The 18,113-nt window shown below is 31.1% G+C and overlaps 1 protein-coding gene across 2 annotated transcripts in view; it reads right to left on the bottom strand.

The window, feature by feature from the left end:
• The window catches only part of LOC138134583 (uncharacterized), a 49,518-nt gene that overhangs the window by 3,290 nt on the left and 28,115 nt on the right, over positions 1-18,113 (bottom strand). Inside the window, exons 1-2 of one of the 2 annotated variants that reach the window (XM_069052937.1) lie at positions 4,079-4,183; positions 3,816-4,002 (exon numbers count right to left, since the gene is read on the bottom strand). In XM_069052937.1, coding sequence (XP_068909038.1) covers positions 3,816-3,851 — 36 coding nt within the window. In that variant the 5' untranslated portion in view covers positions 3,852-4,002; positions 4,079-4,183. Of the gene's footprint in view, positions 1-3,815; positions 4,003-4,078; positions 4,184-18,113 lie in introns of those variants that run through there. The other variant, XM_069052936.1, reaches the window with a different exon arrangement.

The following is an 18,113-nucleotide window of genomic DNA, read 5'->3' as shown; positions in this document are numbered from 1 at the left end:
TTGAATAACATTGATTTTGCATAGATCCAACCAATCAACAGCTTCATATCATAGTAACTACAACCTTGTTATGTAGCAATATTGGTAAATTTTAAAACAGAATCGCACTAATAGAATGTTTTTAAATGTTGCCACATTTAGTGTAACGAATTCTAGCTTCTACAAAAAAGAAGATTGAATTTTTTAAACATTTTTACCGGATATTTTAATGACTACTTAACAACGTACTGCTAAATTGTTCCGCGAATTTTGGGGCACCCAGTATAAACTTTATTTCGCGTTAATGGTTTTTCTACTGCTAATATCAGAATAATTTTTCATTTACTTTTAGCTTAGGTACGTACTTAATTCTTTACAAGTTCTGATAGTTCCTTTTTTTACAAGAAATATACACAATGGCCCCAAAAGGTGAATTTATGGGCGGGAATTTTGGGAGTCCATATTATTGGACCATTTTTATTTACTTATTAGGTATTAATAATTTTATTATTATTGGACCATTTTCGAGACCGATTAAGTTTGAGCATTTAAAATAGCAAAATATTTGTCCACCTCTTTAGTTTAAAATTCATAATTTAGATTATAAATGTTTCATTAAATAAAATTGTTTTTCGGAGACCTTTTTTATCTTTCGATTTGGCAAATCTTTTAATAATAGGGATTAAAATTTTTGCTCTTCAGTTTTAGAGCTTCGTCGTAATTTATTTCAATGTCAGTGGGAATAGCCACTAACTTTAAAGAAATTTTAAAATGGATTAAAATTATTAATGTATGTAATGTAATAACATTTTAAAAAACTATCAGAAAAATTAAGTAAGCTAAAAGTGTGCGAAAAAGAATTCTGAAATTAGCAATAAAAAACCATTAAAACGAAATAAAGTCTATACCATGTAAATCCCTATGGTTTATTGATAAAAAAATCACTGTATGTTGTTACTATGTATCGTCAACTTCGAACTCGTAACGACGAGGAGATGCCAGTCAAAATGAATGCTAAAACTACTTGGATCGAAACATATAAAATTAAATTTGATCACTGTAAAATTAAGAAGCATTATTGCCGTCTCTTGTGGACTATACGAATATAAATAATGAATAATCTTGAAATGTCATAGATAGCTTAAAAAAACTGCGAAATGCCTTCGATTAGGATTATAAAATAAGTATGTACAAAGTAGGTTGCTTAAAAGTTGTCTATAAATTTATATTAGAGTTAAACCCAAGATTTATGTTCACCGTAACAATACCCACACATGTTAACCTTGTAAACATTCACATAAAAAGTATTTATCTACAAAAAAATCGAAAAATTGTGTGTTGTTTAATAAGACAGCTAATACCTACAACATTAAAAATACATCGACCAGTTCAATAAAAGAAGGTAAGCCTGGTGAAGCAAAAATGAAATATATTTTTGTAAAATCATTTAAATACACCTTAAAGCTTTGAAAAAAATAAATGACATGATTCGTTCTCAAAAATCAAGAGTTATGTTGTTGGTTGCCAATGAGATGCAACAAATAAAATAGCTATTAAAATTAATTGTTGTTCTTTTAGGGCTTAGGGTGCAAAAGGCATTATTTACGCCCACAAATTACTGTATAAATTACTTCATTTTGATACAATTTTACAAAATAGTAGTTTATTTAATGAGTTCGTGTGTAAATTGGGCCTTTTTTGGCACGAGAAGGCCATTTTAAAACGCGAGTGAAACGAGTGGCCCACGAGTGCCAAAAAAGGCCCAATTTACACAGGAACGAGTTGAATACAACATTTTTTTGTTCGACGAGCCCCTTAAAGGCTCCAAATCGCTTAAAATCTTTAAAATTAGCTTGACGTTTCGTTTTAACAAGTTGTGACATTTATCAAAATCCGTGCACATAGGAGAAAATTCTCAAATTCTGACAGTGTCGAACAAAAAATATATTTTATTGATAAAAACTGAGCAATTTACGTTGCCGAATTGTTTTAGCATTACTAACACATTTAAACAAACTAAAATTTTGGACGTTTTAATTCGTTTTATTGAATGTTGTGTTATACATTTAGCTTTGATAAATAGACAGATGCGTTCGAAGTGTTTGTAGAAGATATTAATCACTCGTATAATTAAAAATTTCATTGTAAATTTTTATTATACATCTTATGTACACCTACACACTGAGCGTGAGAAGGCGTTGAATTTATTGGATATCTAATGCCACATCACAAGATTCAAACTAGAAAAAAATAAGTAGATATATCTTGACTTGGTGTGCTAAGCGCAATAAAATTAAAAAAAAAAATTATCACTTATTTGACAAAATAACACTCATCGAAGGGACCTGTGAATCTTAAATTAAAACAAATATTATGTCTTGATTGGAAGCGCTAACTATAATAATTGGTATTAAGTAATCGACACTTTAAGGTATAAAGGAATTTTAAAAAAATGGTAAAATTATTATGACGGTTTTCCCATTGATGATGTTAATTGAAGTGAGCTGTATTTATTTATTGACAGTAGATACAGTGAATTTTTTTTATCGATGAACCATAGGGATTTACTTAGTGTAAACTTAACTTCGTGTTAATGGTTTTTCTACTGCTAATTTCAAAATGATTATTCGCACACTTGTAGCTTACTTAATTTTCTACATGTTCTGGTGTTTTTTTTTTCAAGAAACACATACACAATGGCCCCAAAAGGTGAATTTATGGGCAGCATTTTTGGGAGTCCATATTACTGGACCATTTTTATATATTATAATTTATAATATTAATAATTGTATTAATTTTATTATTCGATCATTTTAGAGACCGATTAGGTTACTGTTTAGCGACTTTTAGCAAACAGTTTGAGCATTCAAACAGCAAAATATTTGTCCACCTCTTTAGTTTAAAATTTACAATTTAGGTCCTAAATGTTTCATTAAATAAAACTGTTTTCCTGGGATCTTTTTTTAATCTTTCGAATTGGGAAATCTTTTAATAATAGGGGTTAAAATGTTTGCTTTTCAGTTTTAGAACTTCGTACATAATTTATTTCAATGTCAGTGGACACAGCCTACCAACTTTAATGAAATTGAAAAATGGGTTGAAATAATTAAATTATTAATGTAATATGTACTATTTAAAAAAATTCTCAGAACTTGTGAAAAATTAAGTAAGCTAAAAGTGTGCGAAAAATAATTTTAAAAAATTAGCAGTAGAAAAACCATTAACATAAAATAATGTTTACACCATGGAAATTCCTATGGTTCATCGAATAAAAAAATTCACTGTACCTAGAGGTATTGTTTGCACCAATAACAAAAGATTCGAATTGTGAAAATTTAAACTAAACGAAAGTTTTATTAATTACGATAAATTTAATTAACGGTTACTCTAAACCAAAATTTTTTAAGTACCTACATACTATTTTCAGATGAATCAGAACTTATAAAGAGAATACTGGATACAAATTTTTAGAAAACTGTAAACATAAATCCTTGTGTTTTAAAGAAATTAAAATGTAAGAGAATAGATTTTTTTTTCAGAATCCGTTAATGGATACAAATGTTCAGCACTTCGACAAACAGGGTTATTGAATTATTGCATCATTTTAAGTCTTAAGCAGGTACATATATACTACGGTAATATCGGCAAGGGGTCAAGAAGCTAACCGAAGATTTTTGTATCAAATTTATGGCCTTGCATTCCGTTCGGAACTGAATGGATAATAATAATCAGAGATTGACCGATGATGGTGTTTTATGAAATTTATAAAGTGGATATTAATTTCCGACTAATTCTTATGAATTTGCTTCAGGATCAATGAAAATTGTGATACTTACCGCAATGAGGGTTTGGAACCAGTGTGCAATTTGCATAGTAGCCAGCGGTGGCGTTGGGTAATTTCGAGGAGTAAGGGCAACACCAACCCTCGCACCTCGGTCGCCCTTAATTGCGCACTACTCCTGAGGGTATGTCCGCCACTTCACCGCCGACAACGTCATCTTCGGAACACTAATTAATATTTTTCTGAAAAAGTACGATATTCGTTATGTCTCAATGACACAGGCATGAATCAATAAACATAAATCAATTACGAAATTACCATTTTTTCAAGTAATCCTGTGCACGTCGCTCAAAACTGGCAAAGCAATCAATTTAGAGATGATCTAATTACTAATCTTATTCATTGAGATTTCGTTTAATATAGTGCATTTGTACGCACATACAAGATGAGACGCCTACGTAGTGACGCTCTCATTGGCGCTTCAGACGCCCACTTGTTGCTATTCGTAATTTCATTAGGTAAGCTTTGGGGTAAGTTGAAATTCAGTTTGTGCGGGCGGATATCTAGTTTTTCGATGAAGATACTCTGATAATAACGTGAATTTCTACAAAGTTTTTCTTTTCGTCATATTTTGTCGAAGCTTAGTGAGTATTGCTTGACATCGTGATATTGAACACTTAATAATTAAGTACGCTAAATATCACGAAATTTCTTTCTCTTTTGTTTATTTACAAAATGAGTAAAAATGAACCCTTTGCCATCATTTTTAACATCATCATTCATGGTTTACGCGTGGCTTTATTTATACTCGTAAATAAAATAAGTGCATGCCTCAAATCAAATGCAATGATTTATTTTTATAAGTTATACTCGTACATCATCGGCGGACTGAATATCTAAACCGTTTTTTTGGTGTTAAAATAAACAAATTTTCCTTTATGTCCAAAAAAATGTTCAAATCTTTTGTTCAGTTTATTAATTATGCAAAAATGTGTGGGAACGCTTGGAATTTAGGGTTGCATTTCGGAATCCCTAGGTCTATGGACACCTATTAGATATTTTCCATTTTTTGTCTTTTCTTAAAATGGAACTGTATTGATAACATAATTATATAACATTTTTAATTTACAATGCAAAATGCAAAAATTTCCGATAATAATGCGGAATCTGCAAAAGTGCCCCGAATGCTTGCAGCGTTTCCATAATCAGTAATAAACCGTTAGTAATCAGGATGTATGTAATTAGTTTTCGTGCTGGTGCGGCCGTTTTGAAAACAATGAAATTAGAAAAAAAAAGATGGTTTTTATTCGAAAAGGAGCGATTAAAATGTTTGGTAATTTTGCAATAAGCGATTTTGCTAAAATGTGTTATATTGTTATTATTAGATCTGAGGTAATGTTATTGAGAAAAACAATTTTGTTTTGAAGTAACGTAAATTTCCTGAGGAATTTAGGTATGAGTATTAGGATTATAATAAATTACTTCAAGATATTGCGTTATATCTAGATATAATTAGATACTTTCTACTAAAAATAGCCTGGTTCTTCGGAGAATGTACTTGCATCATAAACCATAATGCGCTAAAAAAATTTTTGTTGTTAATTAAGATACGTTGCTTATACATGAATGTCGCACAATAACCATGGAAGGCAACATATGTGTACGTTCTACTGTATAAATTTGCTGCACAAAAAATATGAAATATTTTATTTACAAAATATGTGTTAGAAAACTAGCACTTTGGGTAAGAAGAAAAGGGAGCAAGTTTCATTATTTTATAGCCTATTAATACATATTTTTATCCTCCCTTGATTATGACATCAAAGAATCACATGGATTTTCCTAGATATCTAGAGGAAGGATGATAAATCGGTCCCGAGCTCTAGAGCTTTTACTACAAATCGAGACGCAACGATAGGTACCTATGTCAAACGAAATGGTTTAATAAATAAATACTCCGCTTTGATCTATTTAGAACATTTTTACGGATTTGAAACCTTAGGCTCTTGGTGCAAAGAAGCCATCGATTTCATTAATATCATCTGAAACCGACTTATTGCGGAATCAGGCGATTCAAAATCAAAGAAATTCCTTTTCGAGAGGATTTCCCTTGTTATTCAACGTGGAAACGCTACAAGCATTCGGGGCACTTTTCTAGATTCCGCATTATAATTGGAAATTTTTGTATTATAAACGAAAAATGTTATGTACTTTTGAAAGCATTAAAAACATTATAAATTTAAGAAATCGTATGAATAGTTATTTTTCAGTTAGCTGAAATAGTATATTAATTATTATTTATTCTAACATTTGATGATAATGAATCAGTAACGGCAGTTAAAATTTTATCTGGAATTTGCATTTTATTGGTCAATATATTCTTCGGCGGAGCATCCATCGTGGCGCTTAAGAGTTGTGATCTCTTAAAGTCAATAGATATACTATAGGTATACATATATACAGGGTGATTCAAGTTTTACCGCCCGAGCGAAAACACACACTTCTAATCGATTTAAAATTCTCAAAAAATTCAGGAATGATTGTGTAACGCTGTAGAACATTCTGTAAAAATTTCAAATTTTGAAGTGAAACTTTTTATGGGAGGGTTTTGAAATTCTGATCGGCAACCTTTTTGTGTGACGAAAAGTGATGGGGGTTGACAGTTGTCGAGTTCGGGTTGAGTGGGAGCAATGTCTCGCACAACAGTTTGCGCCAATATTTCCATCTCACTTAAAGGTAAGTTAATCTGTTTGACACGATACAAACATCCCGCAAAATTGTGTATACTTCTGTCGTTGTCACCCTCACGGCATTTATCGATAATGTCCTCTCTTTTAATTTGGAGGCTTAAAAATGAACAATGAGTTACGCATTTCGGTATTGTTTAGTGTTATCGTTGTTTATAATTTATTTTCTTCATTAAAATATACAATTTTGTTGTGAATATGCTATTTAAAAGTGATTGAAGAATAATTACAATGTTTCCCTGTAATGCAAAAGTTTCACTTCTATGCGTCTTTACGACACACTTTGTTTTTTTTTAATGAAACGAGTAAATATTTCGTTTTAATTCAATAACCGCTAGATTAATTTACATTATTTTTCACTGAAAGTCCTTTCAAACATTTAGTAAAAATTTGATGTCATTGAAATCATGAAAGCATCACCACCGGTTTTTGAAATAAATGAAATTCGATATTAAAGTGCAAAATTTAGCTATGATTTATTATTAAATTGGGCGGTCACTTCCACAATAGAAGTTGACATGGGTTATTTATGGTACCTTAAAGGAACTAAAGAATTACTGGAAAAGTTCTTAACAGATGTTTCCCAACAATTAAGTATTTATTTATGACACTGCAGTTGTAAATCTTGATCATTTTTCGGTGTTAATATTAAAATTGGAATAATTCAAAAACTAATCATTTTCTTTTGATGCAAATTTCATAAATATGTTCTTTGAATTAATTGTGAATTATGAGCGTGCACGGATTTTTTTTTTAAATTTTGGTCAAAATCAATTTTTTAAATTTTATGGCTTTGAATGAAGTGATACGGGAAAATTGATTGCACACGTTTGAAGCCTTATATGAAGGGAATGTAACCCTAAATTTTCGTAATTTTTACTAATTTTTTAATAGGGTTAATCGTGCGAGCGGTAAAACTTGAATCACGGTAGTCTGAAACGTGTGTGATAAGATGTGATAAGATCATTTACAAAATTAAAGATATTTGGATGCGGCGAGTAATAGTATATTACATACCGAGGCGGAAAGTATGTATTCCATTTGTGTCAAGGAAACAATAGTTTACCGAGAGGCTTGCCCTATAATTTTTATTCACAATCAGTTTGTAATGTACAGCTTTTCGAACCCCTTAAAGGTTGGAAAGTGAGCGATTACCCGCGTACAATTCAACCGGTCAGTAATATGTAGTTAGTAATGAGTTATAATCGATTAGTAATGAAACCCATAACTGACGTGTGAAGGCGCTACTGTCGCACCAATCGTGAAAATCTCTGTAAGTTTTTTCGGTATCGTAATTTGCTTTTCTCAGGTAAGAGATTTAGTGTTAATTGGTGTACGGATTCCCACAATTCTCTATTTCACTATCGCACATTTTGTTTGTTAAAAAATCTGAGCAAATGTCAATTTGGTTTGAGTTTTGTGAACTAAAATTTAATACTACAATCTCAATCATGCGCGTCTACTAAGTTTTAATAAACTAGGCAAAAATTAATAGGGAATTCCACAATTTTTCATGGAAAGCAAAATAATTGCCCCAATCCTCCCACGTATTCCTAAATACTAGATAAATTTAAAATGTTACAGGTACTTGAAACATTACATTTAATGTGTATATTTATATATTTCGAACACATTTTATTGCAAATTTTAACCTGTAGGTAGTTATAAAAAATTCAAAAAAAGAAAAATTCCCTATTCATTTTTGCTTAGTTTATTTTGCTAAAGTAAACGATGGAGGTTGGTTTTTATTTATTTTTTATTAGCCTCAACCCCCGGGGTTTATCCCGTTATCGCTGCGTTATTGCAGCTTCCTGGTCAAAATCTGTGAACAATTTTGACCATGTGCGCAATTTACCTGCGTCCGTCACCCGGAATAGTCATATAAAAAGTTTTTTGTATCTTAACCCGTAAAGTGCATTGAAATATGACTAAGCGAGCTTCTTGTATCATTGTCAAAACAAAAAATATTGTCTATGTACGGTCATGATCATTTTTTTTGGAAGGTGAAACTGTACATAATTATGTAATGCAACAAAATTGATATTTAACTCCTGAAGTGCCGACTCTGATTTTTCTAACTGCATATTTTTTTATCGTTTTCTAACTATATTCACACACATTATCGTTTGGCTAATATGATTTACTATTAAAATAGAAATATTAAATCTCGGCGTTAGCCGTGATAAGTTTTGATAGAATCTGGTCGAACAACCTGAATGCTGAATGCAAGAATGCGATTTAAGTTAAAAAATAAGGCACCGCCCTATGATTATTCTCAAGATAAGTGGGATGTACTCGTAGCAGCAACCTTGTTAGTTGCACAAATACTCCATTAAGTATCATATGTAAAACGATGGAAATGCCGTTTTCGCTGGTTGTAGACAGTGTATGAGGTTTATTGTTATACAGCGTGGAAATTAAGTATGTAATGCATAAATTCAGTAATTCCGTTGATATTAATATGTATTTTGGAAAAAATCTCGAATGGGTTATAGCGATTATAACTTCAGCAAATATTTTCAGTTTCTTCTGTCATTTGTTTTTCATCTTATGACGTCATCGACTTTTTTTTAAATAACAACCTATATTTTTTATTATTGATTTTAGTAGATACTTTTTATTCCGTTTCCAACCGTATAAAATTTTCAATTTAAAAAAATGTTATTTCTGTCATTATTTTTGTGTTTGATGTTATTGTCAGTTTTTTTCTGGTTAATCAATTTAGTTTCTTTTTATTACAATGTTTGCCTCACGAAATCATCGTTATTACCAACTTTGAAATGAGCAGGTAATAAATTTCTAGTTCGATTTTTCAACTATTTTTATAATTTCAAAATAAAAACGAATGTGCCGTTGATAACTTTCCGTCAAACTTAGGTGGCTACATTCATTTTCCCAATTTAAGGAATTTTTAATATTTGGACTTTAACACTGTTTTTCTCGATTTTTTTGAAATATGATTGAAAACGGAATAAGAAGTATGTACTACCAAAATCAATAATAAAAAATATAGGTTGTTATTTAAGAAAAGTCATAACATGAAAAATAAATAACATTCGAGATTTTTTCCAAAAAATTAATATCAACGGAATGACTGAATTTATGTGTTACTTAATTTCCACACTGTATATTGAATCAATCGTGTATATTGCACCATGTAGGTACGAGCATATTGAAACACAAATAATTCTCTGGGAGTCAGAATAGTTTGTTACAAAATAAGTAACTTCGATTTACGTTGACACGCTAACTGGTAAAAATCCTTTACGAAGTAAAAGTACCTATTTTGACGTGGGAATTTTAATATTAATTTACACGTGTCAAGTTATATAAAAATACCTTCATGACGTGTTATTCTTATATGGAAATAACCAATATTGACTTTACAAATATGGTACTAATGCACAGCTACTTGCTGACAAACACTGTAATTGTGAAAGTTTAATTTACTTAAGCACGTTTTTTGACACTAATATCTAAATAACATAATGATTATATTTGGAATAATAATTTTCAAGAGTTTCGAAAATCATTTTAGATGTAAATTTTTTAAAGCTACCTATTAATTAAGAAAATATACATTATAAAGCGAACCTATTTTTAGTGACTTACGTTAATGATTATTTTTCGTAAAAAAAAAACAAACCATAATGATTAAACTTTCGAATCTGGTCATTTGACAAGCAAGACATTTGAAATGCTCACCTGCAATGAAACCGACATTTTAATGTGACTGCTTGTAAGAAATGTTAAAAATAGGATACGTAGACAAGCAAAGTAATAAATCGTGGGTAGTATAATCTTTAATCTTATAATCGGATTAAATCAAACACTTTTGAAATCAAGTTTACTCGTTTATAAAAATGCAATCTGCAGTATTCACCGTAATAAATAAAAGATACCGGTTTGTAATAGATACTGGATGGAACTCAACAAAAACAAAGATTACTTGAAGGAAAAATAATTAATTGTAAGTTACGTAGATAAATAATTCATCGATGAAAGGTTAAAATTGTTTTTGAACTATTTAAGTTAATGAATGATACTGTTAAACACAACAAAGTAGCTCAAGTCACAGTGTATAGTGTGAGGTTTACAATAAATATTAATTCAGGAACAGTGAAGTGTTGCGAAACATACGTTTTATTATATGTACATATTTATAAATATATTTATGGGTTATTCAGTAATAAATCTATATACATATTTCTACCACGCTTTTGAATCTTTAAATAAAATTTAAAAAATGTATGCTTTGGATTATTTATTGGACAGTATAATTTATGAAAAATTTTGTACACGGTGAGATTGTAACTGTTATGAATATTCTTTTCGCAATATTCAATCATATGAAGCAGACCTGAACTGGATATTCAAAATTTATGACTTTATCAGTAATGATTTAGACTGTCGGAAGCGGAGCGGAAAATCTTTTATCACTTTAGTATAATTGCATGATAACTCCTAGGATAGGAAATACGTAAACATGTCCATAACAACCGGGGCATAATACAGGGCGTAATAAGAATAAGCGGGCGTAATGAATTCATAACGCCCTCATCAATTGATAATTGCAAAGATGCCAATTTTTTTTTTTTAAAGAACACGTAATGAAAAATAAAATATTGTATGCACCACGGCGTCACCGAATGATTACGCCCATCGAACGATATCCATCTCTCGGGCTAAAGCCGTCGAGTTGGATTCATCGTTCTCCGGGCGTAATCATCGTTGTAACGCCCTCGGTTCATAAATAGCTATTTATTTTTTTGTAACACGATATTGTTTCTTTTCGTCATAGATACACATTATAAAAAACAACTCATAAGTTTCTTGGGTTATTTCAAATTTTTTCGCCCTCCACATTGTTTACAACAAATTCATGAGAACCAAACTATAGCAACTATATACTGGGTGCCCCAAAATTCGCGGAACAATTCAATGGGGCAATGTCAACTCATGTTAGAAAATAATGAGAAAAATAATAAAAAAATTCTATACCTCTTAAAAATTTGAAGATATGGGGGCTCAAAATGTGCAGCCTTGATCTCATTTATTTTAAATATCAAAAAAGATTTTCATTATTTGTCTTTTCCTAGCCATTGGCATTATAATTCTGAACGATTGTGATCAGGTTTGCAATTATTTTCTTCATTACTTCCAGCTTTTCCAAATATGTAGTAATTTTATGTCCGTTTTACCTCAAATAACGCACGGCAACATGGCTTTGATTTTTCTCTCTCATTTACAAAAGTGAAATATTTGCAGACTATTGGGATACATAGAATGTTTTTAAATGTTGCCACATTTAGTGTAACGAATAGGTCCATATCTTCGGCAAAAACGAAGATTGATTTTTTTAAACATTTTTACCTGATATTTTAATGACAACTTATCAACGTACTGCTAAGTTGTTCCGTGAATTTTGGGGCACCCAGTATTCACGCAATCTTCCCTGCAAAATATTTTTAAGAAAGTTTTAACTTTTAAGTACAGACACTAAAAAATGAAATATTGTGTGCACCACGGGAGATATTCATGTTTTTCCCCTCGGTTGATGTTCATATCTCCCTCAATGAGCAACAATAACTGTTTCAATTGACATGAAATTTTCAAGACTAAAGTAAAATCGTTATAGATGTGAATTGTCAGTGTCAAAGTTTCTAAAAATTCAGTGACTGTACCGGTAAAAAATGTGAAAAAAAAAAATTACTGTTTTTGCTGAGATTTTACGTATATCAAATGCTAAGAGTGAGGTTATACTCCAAAAAATGGAAAACATTGTTAAAAGATTATAATAATTATTAAATTGCAATTCATTGTAGCTGTTAACCACCCACACTTTTTCTTTTGCGGGAAGCAATGTTCGTTTCTTTTGTGAACTCATTTTTCTTTCAACAAAATGTTTGAATTTATAACTTGTATAAATCTACCTGTCACGTTTGACGATTGGCCAATAAAGAACAAAAACTTAAATTCAAAAATCATTAGAAGCGCGCCTAGTAATTTTAATTGATACCAACCAAACGTCATTTTGACAATTCACATCTATAAGAATTTTACTTTATTTCGGTTTGCTTTATTGACATTAGTTTCTAATAACTGGCATACATTTCAAATTTAAACATCTTGGTTTTTATAATATTCTATTCATAAAATGGTTTTCTCGTTGGAACATGACATAAAAGTCACCAAAAGTCTCCAGAATTTACTGCTAACTCAAATAGTAATTGTTGCTCACACAGTATAATATAATACATATGTATTGTAAAACAAATAGAGCTATACTTTCCGATAAATGTCACTTTACATTGGTTCAATCTGATCACGTGTTCAGTTAATCTCGCATTTGATTATGATTAACTTAATTTCGCTTCTGTAAACTGGCCCTTAAGACTTAAGAGTTGCAAAATCCTCAATAAATAACCGACCAACATGACAATAATACCTAATAATCATAGTTCAAGATTAAATATCGTTATTGTACCCGTCCAACTATAAAATTTGTAATTAATAACATGTTTGATAAAGAATCGAAATTATTATTAACTCTGTGACTAAAATCTTTTGTTAATTATGCATTATGCAAATCCCGTTAAATTTCCTGTCAATAGTGGGCTGAATCTCTGTAATAACAGTTGTTAGAGAGGCAGGCCATAAAGAAATCCAGACAATCTTAAAGTACGATTTTTGACTTGATTTTATATTCGTCACCCACCATATCATTTTATTGAGGGAATGAATTTTATTGGTTACCGTTAAACTTTCTCAATGGGCGAAGGCAAGGTTGTGTTTTTTTTTAATTAAATAACGTTGCGAAGAGTGAAGCAAGGCGTGTTTTACAAAGTTAACATCCAGAAACAATTTGCATACATAATGATCACTTAAGTTACGAATTATGCCGCCGTGCCGCTATTAATACATTTGGAACGACTGGAAGAATAGGTCACGAAATGTCAAATATGATGGAAGGTGTGAAGGCAGATTAAAGAGATTATTAAACGCCTAAATATATTGTTACTTTTCTTAATCACTTTAAACACCACACGTGACGTTTATGGCAAATAATAAAAGTAAGCAAGAACACATCTCAGATCGCGCTTCATTTATAATTTAAATTTATTTCGTTTCCGAATACATAAATTTTTTTTTTACCATTTGATGCATAGTAAATTATTATCATTAACGTTAGAAAAATATCCAAACATAATTAGGTAAACTGAGCAGCTGATACTATAATGTCGTTTTGACATTGCTTGAATTTCAAAAGTTCATTAATTAAAAATGATCATAAAATTACAGCGAAATTATGAAGCAAATCAATTTAATTAATTATTATTAAAACCTCACATTATTATAATATAATTTTTTCTACTTTGCGTTCGTACTGATGCTATTACGATACTGTTTTGCGTATCGTAATAGGAAAAGGCGTGATATATGTAATAATAATACTAAAAATAGTGAAATTTAATTTTTTAATTTTGACGGATACTGTGGTGTCGCGGCAGACCGCAGACGTGACCTTGGGTGGAATCCTTCAACTTTAACGGTTTTCAATTTTAAATTATTTTTTTTCATTGAAAAAGTGGCAAAGTAGAAAAAATACTGTATGACCTCTCGTTTATAAGGCATTTTATCGCACTTACTCCTTTAGGGCACTCCTCGTTACGCTCGTCGTGCTCTAAAACCGTGCGTGCGATAAAATGCTTCTTATAAGACTCGTATCATAATATGTATATTATTTTCATCTTATTTGTAGAGATTAGGTATGCCAAAAATTACAAATTTTGTAAGAAATGAATTTCCCTCCAAACAGGTTATAATGGGTCTAAAGTAAGTTGTAAGTACGGTCGATGGACAAATAAAACTGGGACACTTAAAATTTAATCTATGTAAATCAGACTATTGAATTGTCAATATTTGTCAGTCTCTGTATAATATTTCATACCAAAGTTAAACTATTTGTGATAAATCCGTAATTAATCGATGCAAATTTCTAAATTTTGACTTATGTGATTGTCATTTTTGTCCCAATTTTATTTGTCCATCGACTGTACCTACCGTACAATAGTTATTTGTATCACAAAATGTCATTTTGCAACTGCAAGCACGATTTGTGAAGCATAGGTGTCAGCCGAGGCGACAATTTATTAAAGCAAAATACATATAATAATAATTTTTCTTAAAATATTACCGGATAGGGAATTTATTTTTCTTTCATTGGCAAGGTAAAGGATCCAAAAAGCGACTGTCACGACAAAAGTCAAGCAATTCCTCAAATATTCAAAACCGTCCTCGTCCTTTCTGTTATTCCTAACCCGTCGCGTGATATCCCCCGACCTCTACTGCTGTACACAATGTACAGCTTGCGATAAAGGATACAAATTTGCCCGACATTAATATTTCACACTTTAAAAATAGTACAAAAATTCCACATGACACTGACATTTTGTGCTGCCAACCTAAAATCTTTCATTAAAAATTCCTGGTTCGATTTTCTTGCCTAGGCAGGGAATAGCTATTTGTGTATCTATTAAGGGTGCTGTGAAGTAAAATAAAATTCTGGTTTCGTGCAATGTGGGTTGCATACTCTGCAAACGCTGGATCTACCATGACGTCTGTCAAGAATGGGTTTGCCGGGACCCTTCTCAGCGGGAGTTATTGTCACAAAATGCACGTAATAAATACAGCGGCACTTCGTATTTTTACAAGGGAATCTCCAAGCCTTACTGTTCAACGCCTGAATTTTGCTCTACGTAGGACTGTAATGGCAGTAAAATTAGAATAGGATGCAGTTTATGCTAATCTGAATACCTACCTGCCGGAGAAGAGGATTATAAACCTCTTTTGTTGAATTCAAGAAAAGTATATTTTTGCACAGTGCACAAGTTTTCTGGCAAAAATATTGTTCAAATTGTTGTATTGAACATGATTGTACCTATAATTCCTTAGTTTATTTATCTGCACGTTAATAAGTAATATTTGTACTAGTAAATGATCCATATAAAACTCCTTCAATTTTGATAACATTTTTAAATAAAATTCTTCATCTTGATATATAATTGTTCCTGTACAACTTACAGTCAATTGGAAAAAAATCGAGTACATCAAATTTCCTAAAGTTTAATTCATCCTTTTTGTTGTTAATTTTGATGTTAGCGAGACAAGCAATAGTATAAAAAAAAAGCAAATGCAGGCATATGAAATGTCATACCAATGTCAACTATACCACACGCACACAGTTGCCACATAAAATTTCGTATATCATCACTCAATAGTCAATAGTATGAATCGTTTCTTTTGAGTGAAAACTGGTTGTTTTTCAGCTCACAATATTTAATTTTCATATTCAAAATTACTTCCTTCGGTATGAAATTTTTATTTTTTATTTAATTTCCACTATGAATTTATAATACTAGGCACACAAAAAATTTCAATGAAGCAATAGGTATAATGTATTTCAACTTAAAAAAAACGATGCTTGGCCATGACAATCTGTATATCTGAAGAAAAGTTTGGTTAGGAATTCTGAAAATTTTGAAGTCACGATGTTGCCATACTTATGTTACGTTTTTTTACGAATCGATTAAAAGAAATTAATAGAGAACCAAAGTGTGTCCGAATTGTCGAAGTTAAACTGTATACAGTTTAGAATTTAATCGAATACAAATTCATTGTTCTCGCATTGAAAATGTCCATCAATCGCATCGCTACTTAGAATTTACAGTTCCAGTAACCATCACCGAAGTTTCCACGAATTATTTATTCATATTTAGTCAGTGTAAGTGCTTTCCGACAAATTTATGACATTATACCTAGTTACCGTTCCCTTGCCCCTTACGAAGCGGTGCCGGTGATCGTTGAACAGAAGCAGCTGGACTGTAGGACGAAGATACGATGTGATCAAGAATGACTGAATCTGTTGGTAACAATAAAAGTTGGCAAATTTGATATTTACCAAGAAAGGTTCATTTTTGTAATAGCAAAAATATAACTGACATAACCAAAAATGTTCTTAATGTCGTCTCAAGTTAAAAAATCCTGTCAGTGCCAACTACGAGACAAAAAACCCGGTACTTTTCAATTGTTTCATTGCCAACAGACTCAGTCATTGTTGATCAGTGATCACGCTGTAGTATACTCCGTACGCTGATAAATTGCACGTTTTTAAATTCTAGTTCCAAAACATCCATTCGAACAAAGTTTCAGGAAACGTATTTTGTTATAAACTGTTGTTGAAATTATGTACTGATTCTTCGAGGAAGAATGTTATAATAAATGTTTTTCTATTTGCGTCGGTGACAGATCTGTTACAATACCAAAAACAGAATCGTAACACCTGAAAGCGGTTCTATAATAGGGGTAGTACAATTTACTAAAGTCTAGAGGATTCTGGCAGCATCAGCAAATACGCGCTAATATCCCAAAGCCGACAAAGGTTTCAATTGTTTTTTGCCAACCATCATAAAATTTTCCAGAATATTAAAATTCTTACTTTTGATTTAAAAACGGCTCGAAAGGTGCAAAATAGAAAAAATAGTATTAAAAAACCCGTTTCATGAGGCGTTTATTCCATTCGTCCTTTATAAAACTCGCGTTTTGCGACTCGTTTTATAAACTTCGACTCATGAAATAAACACTTCCTTATGAAACTCGTTTTTTAATATAGGTACTATTTTTGGGCGCTATTCTACTTTTGACTGCATTGAATTTATTTGTGTCTCATACCATCATTATCAGAATAATAACTTTGTAATTCGTCGAGGAAACGAGGCTTTCACGACCGATCTGTTCCAAAATGAGAGTTTAGTTTCTGGGTATTTTCTGTCAGGTAGAAATGCAAATAGACGGTCAACAATCCTGGAAACCAGCGGAATCTTATCATTCAATTCTAAATAAATTTGTTGGGGGTAAAAGAATAAATTTTTCTTTAAAAGGATCTTATGAAGGTAGATGCTATGCTGCAACAATTAGTTATCACACAAAAGGTCAATTTATTTCTACGATATCTCAGGAATTAAATAATGGTAATATAGGAAAATATACAATGGAATATAGTGAGAAAGTAAATAAATTACGTCAAAACAGAAAGATAACGGGTCGAAAAGTTAAAAATCGTGCTTGCAGCACCGATTCAGATTATAGTCAAAACTGTGAGGCATTTAGTGCGATTCTGTTTCAAAATTTAGCAAGATTGTTATTGAACAATATTGATTTTGCACAGATCCAACCAATCAACAGCTTCATATCATAGCAACTGCAACATTGTTATATAGCAATATTGGTAAATTTTAAAACAGAATCGTACCAATTACCAGAATTTCCAGACATGTCTACGGATAAATATGAAAATGCCAAGATTAAATTTTTGAATGAGGTTTCTAGCGTCAACATTTCTGATATAGAACAAAAAACTCGAGGGCAAAATTCAAATCCTGAATGGTATAGAGAACAATCATTTCGACTTATGGTTAGTAAATTCGGGAAAATTTGTAAAATGCGTTTAAATACTGACACTGCAAATACGGTAAATGAAATTTTATATTCAGAAAAATCATCCACTCGAAATTCTGTACCTAAACCACTGTTACATGGAATGCAAA

The sequence above is a fragment of the Tenebrio molitor genome, chromosome 7, assembly GCF_963966145.1.
Source record: "Tenebrio molitor chromosome 7, icTenMoli1.1, whole genome shotgun sequence".
In the NCBI taxonomy this organism is placed as follows: domain Eukaryota; kingdom Metazoa; phylum Arthropoda; class Insecta; order Coleoptera; family Tenebrionidae; genus Tenebrio; species Tenebrio molitor.
Note: the sequence above shows the minus strand (reverse complement) of the source record. Positions and strands in the feature narration are given on the sequence as shown.